The sequence below is a fragment of the Bos indicus genome, chromosome 14, assembly GCF_029378745.1.
Source record: "Bos indicus isolate NIAB-ARS_2022 breed Sahiwal x Tharparkar chromosome 14, NIAB-ARS_B.indTharparkar_mat_pri_1.0, whole genome shotgun sequence".
Lineage (NCBI taxonomy): Eukaryota > Metazoa > Chordata > Mammalia > Artiodactyla > Bovidae > Bos > Bos indicus.
The window spans coordinates 66,740,691-66,757,530 of record NC_091773.1 but is presented as its reverse complement, the minus strand read 5'-3'; the positions used below and the strand labels follow the sequence as shown (position 1 = coordinate 66,757,530).

Here is a 16,840-nt window from a genome sequence, read left to right as displayed (position 1 = left end):
CTATTGTTCCTTCTCTTGCCCCTTAGAAGTTTTTTCTTGTGTTCCTTTAAGATCTTTCGTGCTTGCTGAAGCCTGTTCAAGGACAAGCCCTGGGGTCAGTCTTAGATCACAAAATGGCTTAGGCCAAAGAAGGCTTCTCTTATGCCAAGAAAGCCATGCCTGTTTCTCTTTTTTCCCCAGGACTCCTTACCTTATCCTCTTACACAGAGACCTTGTGGCAGTACTTGGCTTAACGACTCTTTCTTTAGAGCTGCAGTCACGATTTAAAAACGCTACCTGAAGCGCAAGTGTAGTACACATTCTATTTTCTGGGAAAAGATTACTACCACAGTGAATGAGCTGGGAAGCAGAGACAGACTGCTCTGGGCGGCTTCACCAGCGGTTCAAAGGACTGCAGTTGGCCGGAATAACCCTTACCGTTTCCCTCCCCCAGCCAACCTGCAAGATAACAACGGGAATGGCACCGAACGTACAGAATATCTGCAAGATACAAGTGGAAGAAGAAAAAAACCCCCAACACCAACTAGACTATAAAAGAATCTCGAACCGGTGGTGGAGTTACACGAATGACCAAACGGAAGACGGGAAGCCCAGAACTCCACCAGTACTGCCAGGGGTGAGGGTTGATTGATTTCTGTCCCCCGGGGCGGTCGGCGCCGGCCGCCGGCCGCCGGCTGCCGGATGGAGCCCGCGGTGACGTCACAGGGCCCGGGCGCCCGTCACGTGGTCCGCGGGAACCCCGCCCCGCCCCTCTCCCCGCCCTGGTCCCGCCCCCTTTCCCCGCAGCCCTCGGAGCTCTGGCTCCGGCCGAGGTTCCAGCTGCGAGCTCTTCACGGGGAGAGGCGCGGGGCCCGGGGCCAGTGGTAGGCGGACGGGGGCCGGGAAGAGGGAGCGAGGGTAGCCGGTGAGAGAGGGGCCGGCGACAGCCGCGCGGCGCTCAGGACCGACGGCCAAAGCTCCTGCGAACTTGGGCGCAGAGTCGCGCCACTGCGCCCGCGGCCCGAGCGATGAAGATGGTGGCCCCCTGGACGCGGTTCTACTCCAACAGCTGCTGCCTCTGCTGCCATGTCCGCACTGGCACCATCCTGCTCGGCGTCTGGTACTTGGTGAGCGCGACCCGCCTGGCCGCACCCCGCCCCCCCCCCCGCCCCCTGGGGTTGGGGTAGGGGGCGCGCACCTGCCTGGGAGGAGCGCGGATGCCCCGGGACCCCCCGGGAACCCGCTTCACTTTTCACACCCCCTCATGGGTACCGGCTGCGGCCCTCGGGGTTGGGCGAAGCCGGCGTTAATCCGCCTAAAGTTATATTATTAGAAACTTAATTCTCTGCGCGGGCGGCTCCACGATTCGCCCCCCCCGCCCCCCCACCCCCCGGCTCAGCCAACCTGTGGCGGGGGCTGCGGTCAGGACCCAGTGTTCGTGGTGGGGATGGTTTCGGGGGGCGGTGCGCGTGGGCTGGGGTCGCGCTGAGCAAAGGGGGCGCCCCAAAGCCTTCCGCCGGGAGCCGGCTGGGCCTCCCGGAGCTGCGCGGTTTCTGGCGAAAGCGCGCTTTGATGGTCAGTGGAGCCCCGGCACCCCCATCCTTGCCTGCGGAGCACGTGCCCGCCTTTCCTTTATTCTCTGCGTCCGCTGGGCTTTGTGCTTTCGACGGGTCGGGAGAGCCGTCGAGGCAGTGAGCCGGCACCTCTTGCTGTCCGCCCCCACCCTCCCCCGCGCCTGCCAGCTCTCCCGGCCCGCAGGTGCCCGGGGTTTTGCTGGCTCGCCTCCTGCGCGCCTTCGCATCCGGAGTGGGAATGGCTGGGGGTGGGGGTGCCCTACCCACATGCTTGTTGTAAAGCCCTTACCCTAGGAGGGGCTTGCCTTGTGATTCACTGCGTTTCAGTCGGCCCTGGACAGCCATTTTACACCCACTTACCTCCCCCCCCCCCAAACCCCCGATTTGCAGGTGATCCCCAGCTTCTTAGCCGACCCCGAAGGCCCATCTGGTCTGTTAGTTTGTTTCTAGATAGGAGCTTTTTACTTGTCTGGGGAGCAGTGATTATCAGGCGCTAGTGAGGCAACTTGGAGTCGTGCCCTGTACCAGCTCCAGGTTGATTGGTGCCCCACCCCGACCCAGACTGCACCAGCACCCGAGTCGGGTTCCGCTGCATCGTGGTTTCTGTTCCATCATGATGGTGAGTTAAGCCCGAGCCTCTGGGCGCTGAATGCCTCTGCACCAGGAAGAAACACCTTAGACGTGGTAGTAAGATGGCATATAGAACTTTTTAGTGGTGGTACATTCTGATCTTCTTAGTCATCAGAGTGTTTTGGTCTGTTGATAGTTCAGTGTTTTGATGTAACACGGACGTAAGTCGAATTGTGAACTCGTCTGTGGTGCCACTGTAAGCAAAACACCCCTCTCCCCCAATATGGTGTTCTCTGTGCTATTTATAGTTGCAAGTTTCCTTTATTCAGTGACTGTCACAGGCCACACAATAGAAGTATTTGGCCTTAAAAGCTTTCAGACAAATCTTTAATATATGTGGGTTCTTACTGTGCGGCTTGAATGCAGAGAGAACATCTGGCTATTGGCTCTACCCTGGTTTTACTGAAAGCAAAAAAAAAAAAAACCCCGGAAATTGAAAGTTACAGCGAAAGAATAGTGGGTGGTCTTGAAATAGTGCTTTTATTGATAATCAGGATAGACAATTTTATCCACATGTCTTGTGTCCTCCTTGAAGATGTTGAAATCTGCAGGGTGCAAGTACATCTATGAATGTAATTTGTAAAATCTAGGGCACTGCATTAGGCAAATGGACTACGTGATCTACAGGAAAGATAAATCTACTTGAGCCCTGTTGTTGGCGGTAATCCAGTAGGACACATTGGTGTGATAAAAGGAGAGGACTCTGCAGGCTTAGTCCACAGCTTGAGCGTGCTCTTTGGGGAAAGGAGTTATTGGGATGCAGGTTTTAGCATTTGGAACGATGGCTTTTTGAAAAATAATTAGAAAGCTTTTCAGCAGATGTGAATAAGCAAGCCATGTTGGGGCTTCCCAGGGGTGCTAGTGGTGAAGGACCCGCTTTCCGACGCAGGAGACAGGAGAAACAGGTTGGGTCCCTGATGGGAAAGATCCCCTGGCGGCAGAAAAGGCAAATCACTCCAGTAATTCTTGCCTGGGAAATGCCCTGGGCGGAGGAGCCTGTGGGCGACAGTCCACCAGGGTTGCCGATTGTTGGAAACGACTGGAACGACACAGTGTACACTGCTGCTGCTAAGTCGCTTCAGTCGTGTCCGACTCTGTGCGACCCCACAGACGCTGTATGCTGCTGGTCATCTTTGTAAGTCTTTAGCTTTTCTCAAAACAATTTAAACTTTTTTTAAACTAGTGAGTTTCCCTCATCCTTTTACATATGTAATTTGGTTATCCAAAACTTTGATTTACGCGTACATTTTTAAGATGAAGGAGCTAAAGAACAAGGCATCTCTTTCTCTTTCCACCAGTCATCTGGATGGAATGAGGTCACTATCAAAAAAGTTTTCAGGAGAAAAAAGGGTAGGAATACAGATATTCAAAAAAGAGTCCATTGAAAGGAAAGGTAAAGTGAATCTTTTTTATGCATTTTCTAATTGTTTTCTACCATGACCATTTACTAAGCTCCTGTGTGCCAGGCACTATTTGTGCTCAGTCGCTTCAGTTGTGCCCAACTCTTTGCGAACCCATGGACCATAGCCTACCAGGCCCCTCTGTCCATGGAATTCTCCAGGCAGGATTATTGGAGTGGGTTGCCATCTCCTTCTCCAGGGGATCTCTCCGACCCAGGCATGGAACCTGCGTCTCCTGCATTGCCAGCGGATTCTTTTACCACTGAGCCACTGCGGAAGCCCACTATACTATTGATAGCACTACTTTTTTTGGCTACACCACGAGGCTTCCCTGAGAAGGGGTCAAACTCCGCTCTCCACAGTGAAATCGAGGAGTCCTCATCACTGGGTCTCCAGGGAATTCCCTGGCTTCCTTGATGAAAAAAACCGGAGTGAATTATGAGAAGGCTGTGAGTTGAGTTTATTCAGTGTCTTACTCTGTATAAAATAGCCCAGGGGAACAACCTCTCAGACAGCTCTGAGAAACTGTTGTGAAGATGTGAGGGAGGAGCCGGGATATAAGAATTTTCTGCTGTGAGAAAACCTGTAGTTGAAGTCCTGAGATGAGTGTTAATCACGGAACAGGCAAATCAGGTTAATGATTTTATGTATCATTTTCTAAGTACGGGAAGATGCAAGAATCTGTGAAAGCTGAAATTTCTCAGGTATGGACCTGCATTATCTTGGGGATCTGTCTGTCTCTAGCCTGAATTCCCCTCAGTCCCAGAGTCCTGGGTGACTGTGGTGGCTAACGGCTTGATCCTGGTAGAACTGGAATGGCAGGCAACATTTTTCTCTACAGTTCTTTGCATAAGCTTAGTTTTTACATATTCCTGGTAGATTTTTTTTAAATTCCCATTTTACAGAGGAAAAACCAAGGCGAAGAGGTTAAGTGATTGCAGCTTGTGGTCTGAGTGATGTTATTGGTCTGTGCTGTTTCCAGTTTTACCTTTTAAAAGTTGTGTGTTTTGTTTTTGCCTTGAAATGATAAAGGTTTCCTTTAGTCCAGTTTTTTTAAAAAAAAAAGCGTATTGATTTCAGGTATCTGTATTAGCGATCACTTTTCATTTACTTTTTAAAAATTTTTTTCCCTTTAAAAATTGAGGCATACTTTACATATGTTGAAAATCACAGGTATTAAGTGTACAGTTCATTGACAAGACCAATGTTTGCACCTTTGTAACCCACACCCTTAGAGAACATTCCCAGAAAGTTCCCTCGTGCCTCTTCTCAGAATATCCCCTCCATAGACAGCCCACCCCATAGGTGTTTTGCCTATTCATATAAATGGAATTATACTGTAGGTGGTTTTTTTTTTGTATTGGGTTTCTTTAACTTAGCATAATGAATTTTACATTCATTCATGGTCTTGGAGTGTGTCAATATTTGTGCCTTATTATTGCTGAGTATTACTTTGTTATAAGAATAGACCACAATCTGTTTATCCATTTGCCAGATGATGGACATTTGGGTTTTTCCAGTTTGGGGCTATTATGGATAAATCTGCTCTGAACAGTCTTGGAAAAAAAGAGCTTGTGGGGACTTCGCTGGTGGTCCAGTGGTTAAGACTCTGAACTCTGAATTCATGGGACCCAGGTTCGTTCCCTGGTCAGGGAACTAGATCCCACATGCCAGAAGGAAGAGTTCACATGCCGAGACAAAGATTCCGCATGCTGCAACCAAGACCTAGCACAGGAAAAGAAATACATATTAAAAAAAAAAAGTTTGTGGACATCTGGTTTTATTTCTCTTGAAAAACACCTTGCACTGGGGTTCCTGGCCGTCGTGTGTTTTAACTTGATAAGAAACTGCCAGGTATTTTCCAAATTGCCATTTTTCCACTCCAGTCCACAGGGTACGAAGCTCACTGGGTGTGGAGTGGGAGCTGTTGGTGACTTGGGTTTGAATTTTCCCCTATGTGGCTGATGACCTGAAACAGTTTATCTTTGCTTCTTGGCCAACTATATATCTTCCTTTGTGTTGACTGCACATTTTTTAAAAAACTGAGTTTTATCTTTTTGTTTTTTTTTTTAATCCTTCAGATTTGTGAGAACTCTATATTTTGGTTAATAATAATAGTATAGTCCTTTGTTAAATATATTGTTTGTGAATATTTTCTCTCAGTGTGGCTGCCCACTGATTTTCTTATTAGTCTATTTTGATGAACTGGAGTTTTTAATTTCAGTTAAGTTCAATTCACGTTTTTTCTTTTATGGTTAGTACTTTCTGTGTTAGTACTTTGTTTGCCTACCCTGAGATTGTAAAGATACTCAATTTTCTTCAGAAGCTTTATGGCTTTAGCTTTTATGTTTACATCTGGTTTAGTTCTAAGTTTTTTGTAGAGCTTTTGTGTTTTGTGTACTGCGATGTGAGGTGGAGGCTTGTGTTTATTTAGAAAGGCAGTTTAATCATTAAACCTAAGAAAAAAGTTGATTTCTCCAATAACCTTTAATAGCTACAAAGGTTTTTTTTAGAAAAACAAGTAAGGTGCATATCCTCACCGAATGAGGATTGATTTGTCTCGGTTTCCAGAGGGATCACAATTTGAAAGGAATACTTGACACAGAATGCTTGCCATGTGGGCTTCTAGGATTTCCTCTCTTCAACAAAACTTAATATTCTAAGCGTGAATCCGTTAACTTCCCCAAATTCACCCGTACTCAGATTTGCCCACACTAGTCTCCTTCGACCCCTGACTCAGATTCCTCGGATAGCTGCCTCTGTCCCCCTTGCCATCTGGATCTCTTCCTTTATTCCGTCTCCTCTCCATTTTTTTTTTTTTTTTTCCAACCTCCTGAGTGCCTTATTCTGTCCTGTTCTTATTCTTGCTACCACTTCTCTCATTTAGGCTCTCATTAACTCTCACTTTATTATAATAGAATCATAACTGGTCTCTCTGCTTCTAGCCTTGCCATCAATAATCCTTTTTTTTTTTTTCGGTCTATTGCATATGCAATTTCCAGAGGTATTTTTCTCAAACACAAATATGAGCTTGTCATCCTACTCCTAAAAAACGTGGGCTCACTACCTCCGGGAGATGTGTGTTTCATGACCCTTGTGTTTCTCATCTGCTGAAGTCGGCTTACACAGTTAAGCAATGCGGTGGATTTCACTGCATCCCTTTCCCTCCTCTCTCCCAACCCCTCCCCTTTCAGGTTACCTTCTTTAGGATACAAACGGCTGCCGTATATGCCAGCCAGTACTTAAGCTGTGAGTCTTGAGATTTGTTCAGATTTGATAAATTTATCTGTACAATCCTGAACCAAACAGGCCATGGTTATGTGACTAGAATATACTGATAAATTTAGGTCTGGGATATGCTTCCCTTGAACTATTGGTTGGAGGGCTGTGAGTGGGGGCGGGGTGGAGTGGGATTAATTTAACAAATCATTGTGAGAGCAGAGGGTTGAGACATCTGGAGGCTGTTCCTGGGAAGAGAAAGAATGTTTGGAGAACAATAATAAACAAAAAAAAAATCCCTGCTGTATTCCTTATGCTAAAGGCCACATTAAAAAAAACACAACTTTGTTTTGTATCAGAGTATAGCTGATAAGCAAAAAATGTTGTGACAGTTCAGGTGGACAGCAAAGGGACTCAGCCATTCATATACATGTATCCATTCTCCCCCAGACTCCCTGCCATTCAAGCTGACACACAACATTGAGCAGAGTTCCCTGTGCTCTACAGTAAGTCCTTGTTGGTTATCCATTTTAAATACAGCAGTGTGTGCATGTCGGTCCCAAACTCCCTAACTGTTCCTTCCCCTGGTCCTTCCCCCCAGCAACCATAAGTTCTTCTCTAAGTCTGTGAGTTTCTTTACTTAGATTCCACATATAAGGGATGTCATATGATAGTTCTCCTTTTGTGTCTTGGCTTCACCCAGTGTGACAGTCTCTAGGGCCATCTATGTTGCTGCAAATGGCATTATTCTTTTTAACGTAAAGCCTGCATTTCTTATGGAATATATTTTGCCATCAGGACTTGCATTGCTCCTGACACCCTCAAGCATACTTTTTCCTTTGTAATTTCTTGCATTTTATCCGATGATTTTCTTAGTATGTTTTAAAAAGTGGTGCTGATAGTTGGAAGAATCTGTCATTGACACCCAGGATGGGTCCCCCTTTGTGCATAGCATCCTTTTTATCATTTTCTGAGTGTATTTTAGGTTAGTCTTCAACAAATACATACTGAATACCTCTTTGTGCCAGACACTATTCTTTGGGGAGTTGGCCATATATCAGATTATAAAGGATGAAAGGGCTCAGAGTAGCTGGTCTCCTTGGCTTTATGACCTGGCCTGTCAAATAAGCAACTAGTTCACTTTGAAAGTCACAGCTTGCTTGTGTACCCAGGCCTGGTGGGTTCTTTTTGTATCCTTAGAAGTCCTGGTGTAATAACTATTGATTTCTGTCTGGATAGTAATAACTGGACAGTAAAGCCGACATCTCGCATTTGTGGAGTGATTGATACGCGGTTTTCAGTGGACTTGCACATTTGTTCCTGTTTAGACCTCAAAGCATCCCTGGGGTCAGGCTCGATAGGTGATGATATGCTCCTTTTAGATGAATAGTTTCTTTCCAGCTGTCAGATTCTGTACCTTGGTCCATAAGTCCAGGGCAAAATAGGGACTAACTCGTAATACGTCGGTCAGTCTTATTACCTAGTGTTTTCCTGACTATATTAGATTGTAAAAGACTGAAATTCCAGAGTAAGGAGTATGGATTTTATTCTGTAGATAGTGAGAGGCACTGAAGAATTATTAACAGGGGTGAGAGGGTGAAAGCAGTTTTTAAGGACGATGGAACGGGCCAGCTGTTTTGGATGGCCCGGGTGACAGGCAGGGTGTGGACAGCCTTCCAGATGGGAGAGGCTGCTATGTCAGGTCTTCCCACCAGAAGTTTCTCATTGCTAATGATGCAAGTTATATGAATGAGAACTCTCACTGGTTAGTTAATGATACAAGTCTATCATGGCCACCCCGCTTCTCTCCATCATCTGAATTCAGGAATCGAACAGATTTGGGACAGAAATGGATACTGGGTTTTTGAGAGATGTCTAATGAGTCCCTTTAAAAAAAAAATACAGGCCTCCCCACCCACAAATAAAAAGGATCAAGGGAAGTTTTATGAAATATTGTCTGGTGAAGATTTCAGTGGTATTTACTACCTTTTTTAAAAAGCTTCAAAAATTATTTTTGTTTATGATTTATGGCTGCACTGGGTCTTCACTGCTGCATGTGGGCTTTCTCTGGTTGTGGTCCGTGGGCTTCTCATTGCAGTGGCTTCTGTAGTTGCGGAGCCCAGGCTCTAGGGCGCGCTGGCTTCTGTAGCTGCAGCGCGTTGGCTCAGGGGCTGTGGCTCATAAGCTTAGTTGTCCCTCAGCCCGTGGGCTCTTCCCCGGACCAGAGATAGAACCTGTGTTCCATGATGGATGTTCATCCCGAACATTTTAAAGGCAAGCTGAACAAGAAATAAAGTGTTTGTTAATATCACTCTCTCTGGGTCCCACTATAGATACATTTTAACGTAATGTGAAAAGTCCTGAATATTTATTAGACTGACTGATGGTGAAGCTGAAACTCCAATACTTTGGCCACCTGATGCAAACAACTGACTCATTTGAAAAGACCCTGATGCTGGGAAAGATTGAAGGCAGGAGAAGGGGAGGACAGAGGATGAGATGGTTGGATGGCATCACCGACTCAACGGACATGAGTTTGAGTATACTCCGGGAGTTGGTGATGGACAGGGAAGCCTGGCGTGCATGGGGTCGCAAAGAGTCAGACATGACTGAGCAACTGAACTGAACTAACAAAGTGGTTAGCATGAGTTTTGCACCAATGAAAGGTTGTTGCTGAATGAAAAGACGCTGGGATTCTTGGCCTCCAGAGGAGAAGAATTCAATCTGGGGCCAGAGACGAGGCTTGATCGCTCAGAGCTTTTGTGTAATAAAGTTTTATTAAAGTATAAAGGAGATAGAGAAAGTTTCTGACATGGGCATCAGGAGAGGGCAGAAAGAGTAACCCCCTGCTAGTCTTCAGCTGGATGTTATATAGTCACTAGCAGTCTGTTAATGAAAGAAAGGAATGTCTTAAAACTCAGAATGGCACCAGGCCCCTCATCCGTAAGATGCATTTTGGGATAATCTTGGCACCCCGGGCCATGATTCATCCCAGGCCATAAAACGATTGACTTGAATCTTGAAGAAGGGCAGATTACCATACAAATAGTTTCGTTTACATAGATTAGGGGAACAATATCTGAGTGTAACACTCTGGTTTGTCAAGTAGGTTCTGAGCCATTAGGCTGAACTGACTTAAAGACAGAGTCTGGGTTGAATGCACAGTACATTAACATAGCTTAAGAAATATATTTCCATAAGAAAAATGCATTGGTTAACTCAAGGTTTGAGAATAGTTAACTTCAGGTGAAACCCGTGTCATTATGGCAACACTGTATTTTAAGAGAAACCTCCTTTTAAATTTGTATAGAGAAGGAAAAAAATACCTCTAGTTTGTTTCCTCCTGCCGCTTAAGAGAGATAAAAATGTCTGACACTTGCAGCCTATTTCTTCCATTTGGAGACCCCTGGCCTTCCTGCCTGTTACCCTCACCAAGATGTGGATTCTGTGAAACACTCATATCCCAGTAGCCCAAAACAAGATGAAGGACTTAGCGGCATGGTAGGCAGGGAGATGGTATCTTCAGCTGGGGATTTACGTATCCAGATACCCCTGTTACTGTGATGGAAGGGGAGAACAGATTCCAGGGCCATCTACTAATCTGACATGACACCTAACAATAGTCTTATTGCTGCGATCTTGTTGCCTGTTGGGCAACTGGTACTAATTATTGGAGGCATTAATTCCAGTATTACAAACCAGTACATAATGGGCTTTCCTGGTGGCTCAGATGGTCAAGAATCTGCCTGCAGTGTTGGAGACCTGGGTTCAATTAGTGGATCAGGAAGTTCCCCTGAAGATGGAAATGGCAATCTGCTCCAGTATTCTTGCCTGGAGAATTCCATGGACAGAGGAGTCTGGCGGGCTACAGTCCAGTTAATAATTCTAACAAATAATTGCAAATAATCGTTCAAAAGTATCACAAGACAATTTAAGCAAGTCATAAAATGGTTGCAACTACTGATAAAACCAAGTAGTATTCAAATGCAAATCATCAGTGGAGTTTTTAATTGCTTGTCAAAAATTTATTTAAAGATAAAATGAGGGCACATGATAGCATTTTCATATGAAAGCAGCTGGTGTCATCTGTGTAAGACATCAGATAAAGCTAGCTAGTGGATCAGGAAACCACAACTGCTTATGGATGAGGGCTTCCCATCTCAAAGAAAGTGAAAGTGAAGTCACTCAGTCGTGTCTGACTCTTTGTGACCCCTTGAACTGTAGCCTACCAGGCTCTTCTGTCCATCGAATTTTCCAGGCAAGAGAAAAACCCACTGGAGTGGGTTGCCGTTTCCTTCTTCCCATCTCAAAATAATTGTAGAAAATACAAGCCTAGAAGGAATGTTGATGTGTATCTGGTTATTTTCTTCCCTTCATTTCATGTGTTAGGAACTGTGTGAGCTGCTGGCCATACAATATGATTCAAAATAGACCCCATCCTTGCCAACATGGCATCCAGGGTCTAGTAAGAGGAAATTGCTGGTAATGAATGTGTATTAATATTGGAACACATAATATTAATACATGTAATATGTGTATTAATATTGGGACATAATTGTGATAAGCAGTTTTGGCCTATCTGCTGTTTTTTTTATTTCTATGGCAGTAGTGATTCATTCAAGAAATTTAATATATGTACTTAACAAAAGTCTAGACTTAGTAATGTCTTTGCCTTTCTTTTGAACAGTATATGTCCTTGAACTCATATTTCTTGTATTTTAGTGTCTTTTCTTTTTAAAGCTTCCCCAAGACACTGACCTATACAATCCGTGTTCGCTTAGAGTTGGTCACGTATTTACACCTGTCCATCATTTTCTCTTTTTGCAATTACTATAATTTTTATTCAAAAAATGGACATTCTACACACCGCATGTGGAAAGTACATGACCCATCATTTTCTTGACCAGCTGTTCGGGATCACTGTCCTTCTGACTGATGTGCGTATTTAAACATCTCCTTTAGTGAGGGTCTGTTTTGTTTGTTTGTTTTGCTGTGCCAAGGCTTAGTTGTGGCTGTGAGTTCTTGGTTGAGGCATGTGGGACCTAGTTCCCTGACCAGGGATTGGACCCGAGCCCCCTGCATTGGGAGTACGGAGTCTTAGCCACTGGACTGCCAGGGAGGTCCCAGTGAGGATATGTTGATGGCAAACTGTTATTCTTTGATACTGTCTGTATTTGGCTCAAGTTCTTGAAAGATATCTCAGTGCTTGTGTCTGTGCTTAGTCGTTCAGTTGTGTCCAGCTCTTTGTGACCCTTGGGACTGTGGCCCACCAGTCTCCTCTGTCCGTGGGATTTTTCAGGCAAGAATACTGGAGTGGGGTCGCCCTTGCCTCCTCCAGGGGAATCTTCTCTACCCAGGGATCAAACCCCAGTCTCCTAGGCTTCCTGCTTTGCAGACTTGATTCTTTACCCTCTGAGCCATCGGGGAAGCAGTCCTTGGTTGACAGTTGCTGACACGTTCAAGCTCTCCATCCACTGTAGAGTTACGCTTTGCTGCTAAGAGGTCAGCTGCCAGTCTTGTTGGCATTTACTTTTTTTTTTTCCTTCTTTTTTTACAAAAATACTTGGTTTGCTAGGTAGGGTCTTAGTTGTGGCGTGTGGGATCTTCGTTGCTGCACGTAGGATCTTTTGTTGCAGAGTGAGGGCTTTTCTCTAGTTGTGGTGTGGGCTCTGTAGTTGCAGCACGCACGGGCTCAGTGGTCCCACGGGACGTGGGGATCTTAGTTCCCTGACCAGGGGTCGAACCTGTGTCCCCTGCGCTGGTAGGCAGATTCTTAACCACTGGACCACCAGAGAAGTCCCTTGACCTTTACTTCTGATTCATTAGGTCTGAGGTTGGTCCTGTGGTTCTACATTAGTAACACATGTGGGATGATGCTGAAACTTCATTTTGCTGACAACACTTTTCTTTCTCCTTTTTTTTTTTACTGAAGTATAGTTGGTTTACAGCGCTGTGTTCATTTCTGCTGTGCAGCAAAGTGACTCAGTGATACAGACCACACTTTTGATAGCAGTGGTTTGTGGACTCATACATTTCTGATGCTAATTTTCTTTTCTTGGAATCATGCGTGTGTAGTCAAAACTTGACTTTTTATTCCTTCAAACAGGTTTTAATAGCAGAAAGATCATAGCGCCTTTGTGAAAATGTTTAAAAGTTGGGGGTGGGCAGAGATAAATGGGAGATTGGGATTGACATATACACACTCCTATTTATAAAATAGATACTAGGGACCTACTGTATAGCACAGGGAACTCCACTCAGTAATCTGTAATGACCTATATGGAGAATTTTTTTTAAAAGAGTGGAGATATATATATCACGGATTCACTTTGCTGTATAGCAGAAAGCAACATAACATTGTAAATCGGCTATACTCCAGTAAAAAATTTTTTAAAAGTTTAAGTTAGTAAAATTTCAGTAGGTGCTTTCTTTGATTCTTGTTATTTACCTGAGAATATTTCTTTGCCTTATTTTTTTTCTCCTTTACAGGTCTTTAGAAACTAAAAGGAAGTTTCTTAGATAATCTGTTTGTTCTAAAGGAAGTATGTAAACCGGAATAGAATCTTAAAAGATACTTATTTATATTAGTGACAGTTGTTAATTTACTGGATAATCTTTTCATTAGTTTACATTGAGAAATAGCTTAGAACGGTGATCTTCAGAAGCTGTTTACTTTTGAAGTAATCTAATGCTATTTTCTTTTAACTAAAAGTAACGATGTCAGATATTATCACCTTCAAGAATGTTTCATTACCTAGATTCATAGTAATGAATATTTATGGTATGCATTTTATGTATGGAAAGGAGAAAAGCATTATTTAACAATTCAGCATTATGATTGCAAAGCATTTCTTTGTCTATGAGTAGTTAGACTGTATCATTGGATTTTATTTTAATGTGACAATTAAAATTTTTTCTAAACTTAGCTATCAAGTTATACATTAGCAGCTTTTTATTCTAAATTTCAAAGTATGTGTACAAACTAGAAGTGCATTTTTTGATCTTTAATTTCAAGTTTTGGATTTCTTTTTAGGTGATTTAAATGTATTGCTATTTTGTAAGAAAAAGTTTAACTCTAAAGTACAAATAACAACACTGTTCTTGAATGGGATGCAAAATTTGTATTTCAGTGGTTATCTGTTATTGCCTCTTCCCTTTCACCAGTAAAGGCATTCTGTTTTATGAGTTTCAGTTTTGTCTTTGGTAAATAGCTGTGGGAATAAAGTATTATTTTATGTATTGAAGCTAAGCAGGGAGTAATAATCACTTTAGTTTTTCAAAGGATGTTTCTTTTTTTTTTTCATTTTAATGATAATCCAAGTTGTTGGAATAGGATGGTTGCAAATAGAGACTAACAGATCTAATATAGAGAGCATCTCAGAACACAAACAGTATCAGGTTTGCTGCCCTAAAAAAATTAAATTAGCCATTTTTGCACTTCATATTTTCTCTTTTCCAGATGCTGGCCTTCTAAACCTTCTGGTGCTTGATACTTCTTTATGCACATTATAAACTAGGCTCTGGCTTGGCCTATCTCTTTATATTCAGAGATCCAGAAAGTTCTTTAGGGCACAAAGCGGGGGAACACAGTTCTTCCTGTCCACACCTGCCTCTCAGGTCTCCCGGTGGCTCTTTGGACAGCCTTCTTTCTGGCTCCTTCTGTCCACTGTCCAGACATCTTTCTTATCATTCCGAGAGAATATAGTGGTGACTCAGCCCGAGCATGAAGATCGGAACCCGACCAAGTCCATTCAGGGAAGTGGGAGTTGCAAGTCTGTCTCCCTCTGCTCCCTAGCCTCAGCTCACATGAGAGCGGCTGTCTGGAACACTCCCTTGAAAAGAATTCTGAGCCTGCTGCCAGCGGATTGGTTAACAGAGTCGCCAGGCCTTGTGAACCGGATGCGGTGGCTTCTTAGGTGGATCCTGGGTTGCTGGAAAGAGCGTGTATGGCAATTGCAATCAGGACCCATGGCTGAGTCTCAGCTGGAAAGGTCACAACTCCCTGCAGGTTCCCTGTGAATCCTGGGAGTCCTCGTCTGTGGAGTGGTTGTAGCAATGATCACGCCACTTAGGGCATGCAGAACTGCTTCAGTAATAGGTAGGAGGTGTGGCGGTGGTTTCTTGATTTAAGCCATCACCCGTGCGGAAGGTATATGGAACTGGCGGCACTAGGCTGCAAAGTGAATCAGGAGGCCTGCGCTGAACTTGGGGGCTGGGGGAGGGAGAATCTGTTTAATGCACTTTTAAAATTTGCCTGCCGAAGTGGGGCCCTAAGGAAAGATTCAGTGTCAACTTGACTGCTTAAACTTTCTCCTGCGTGCACACTGTGTAAACCAGAGGATTTATAGCTTCCCTATTGAAAACACCGGCTTTACTTAAAATCCAACTCAAAGGACTGCCAAGGGCTGCTCATTTTTACCTTTCTCTTTCCTTGAACTTTCTCTTAACATTTAGTTCTCAGTCACTTAGCCTGATTCCCTAAAATTATTCATTTGTGCTGTAATCTTTGTCTCTCGAGATCTCCGAGTCTCTTACTTTCTGGTGTTTAGAAGGTCCTCTTCCTACAGAGGTTTTCCGTTGCCTCCCTCTTCTCCCCAGCCACAGTGTAGCAGAATTCCTTTTTACTCTAAATGGAACAGCCAGTTTATTTGGCTGTCCTCCCCGCTAGACAGCAGACTAGCTTGAGCGGGGATTAATATGTATTGATGTTAGCCTAGTGCTTGGCATATATTTGTTGGCTAATAGCTAATTTTTGAACGATTCAGTGGATGAGTTAATGTTACAACATTTATTCTGCATTTTATTTGGTTGCTGATGTTTGTTTATCTCCTGCACTACTAGGATTTTATGGTGAATTAAATTTCCCCCAGCATGTATTTACCACAGTTGTTTGAGTTGAAATAGTTAAGTGTCAGAAATTTATTTCACTATCAGAACAGGACCCTGTAGACAGGGTCTTACGTGAATAAAAAGCACATTTGTGTCAGAATTCTAAAATTAAGTACATTTCAATTAAAAGGCCCAAACTTGGGACTTTCTGGTGGTCCAGTGGATAAGAATCCACCTGCCAATGCAGGGGACGTGGGTTCGATCCCTGGTCTGGGAGGATTCCACATGCCACAGAACAACTAAGCCCACGAGCCACAATTACTTTTTTTTAGTCAAACTTAATTTCAGTTTTCCTGTCGAAATTGCACTCAAGTGGAAGGCGCATCTGCCATTGATAGTTTTTAGAAGATATTTCCAAATATTGCTGCAAAAAAATTAGGCAGCTGTCCAAAAACAGTATTATCAGATTATAATTTATAGTTTTAAAATTTTAGCCATTTTATTGTGAATATTGCACACATAGAAAAAGTGCACAGAATATAAACACCGTGGTTATCAACTGAGCAAACATTTGGTGTATCTACCACCTAATTGTGACTTCTTTAAAAGGTTACCCTAGAGGTGACAACATATGTCCTTGACTTTTAAAGATTCTCACATTAATCGGTACAGTTCTCTCCCTGGACAATGCAAGGACCTACTGTCAGTTCAGTTCCAGTTATTCCCTCTTGATCTATATGCTATTATTATGTATTGTTTATATTTTGTACTCATTAATCATTATTGTTATTATTTGTTATCAGTATTCACAATTGCCAACATAAGTATCAGTTTTATTCTTAACTTTTTGGTCCGTCTTCAGCCTTCCATCTGGTGTCATTCTTTTCTTGTCCAAAGAATACCCTGTAACGCTTTCCTTACTGCTCAGCTGCTGATGACAGGTTCCTTTGGTTTTGTCTGAAGGTATCTTAGTTTTGTTTTCATCCTTTAAAGATTGTTGTTGTTTTTAAACTTGTAAGGTGGTCCTTTCCTCCCTAACATTTTAGAGATGTAACTCTATTGTCTTCTAGCTGCTTTTGTTTTTATTACAGCCAGCTGTCTGAATATGTTCTTCTGTTTTATCCAGCCCATTTCTTTTTTTTTTGGTAACCCTCTTAATGGGTTAAACCCATCCCATCCACTGAGTTCTTTATTTGGCTACTGTATTTT

General features: G+C 43.6%; 1 protein-coding gene across 1 annotated transcript in view; it reads left to right on the top strand.

The window, feature by feature from the left end:
* The first annotated feature begins 767 nt into the window (after nucleotides 1–767).
* The window catches only part of LAPTM4B (lysosomal protein transmembrane 4 beta), a 62,028-nt gene continuing 45,955 nt past the window's right edge, over nucleotides 768–16,840 (top strand). Inside the window, exon 1 of the mRNA XM_019973820.2 lies at nucleotides 768–1,106. Coding sequence (XP_019829379.1) covers nucleotides 1,008–1,106 — 99 coding nt within the window. The 5' untranslated portion in view covers nucleotides 768–1,007. The remainder of the gene's footprint in view (nucleotides 1,107–16,840) is intronic.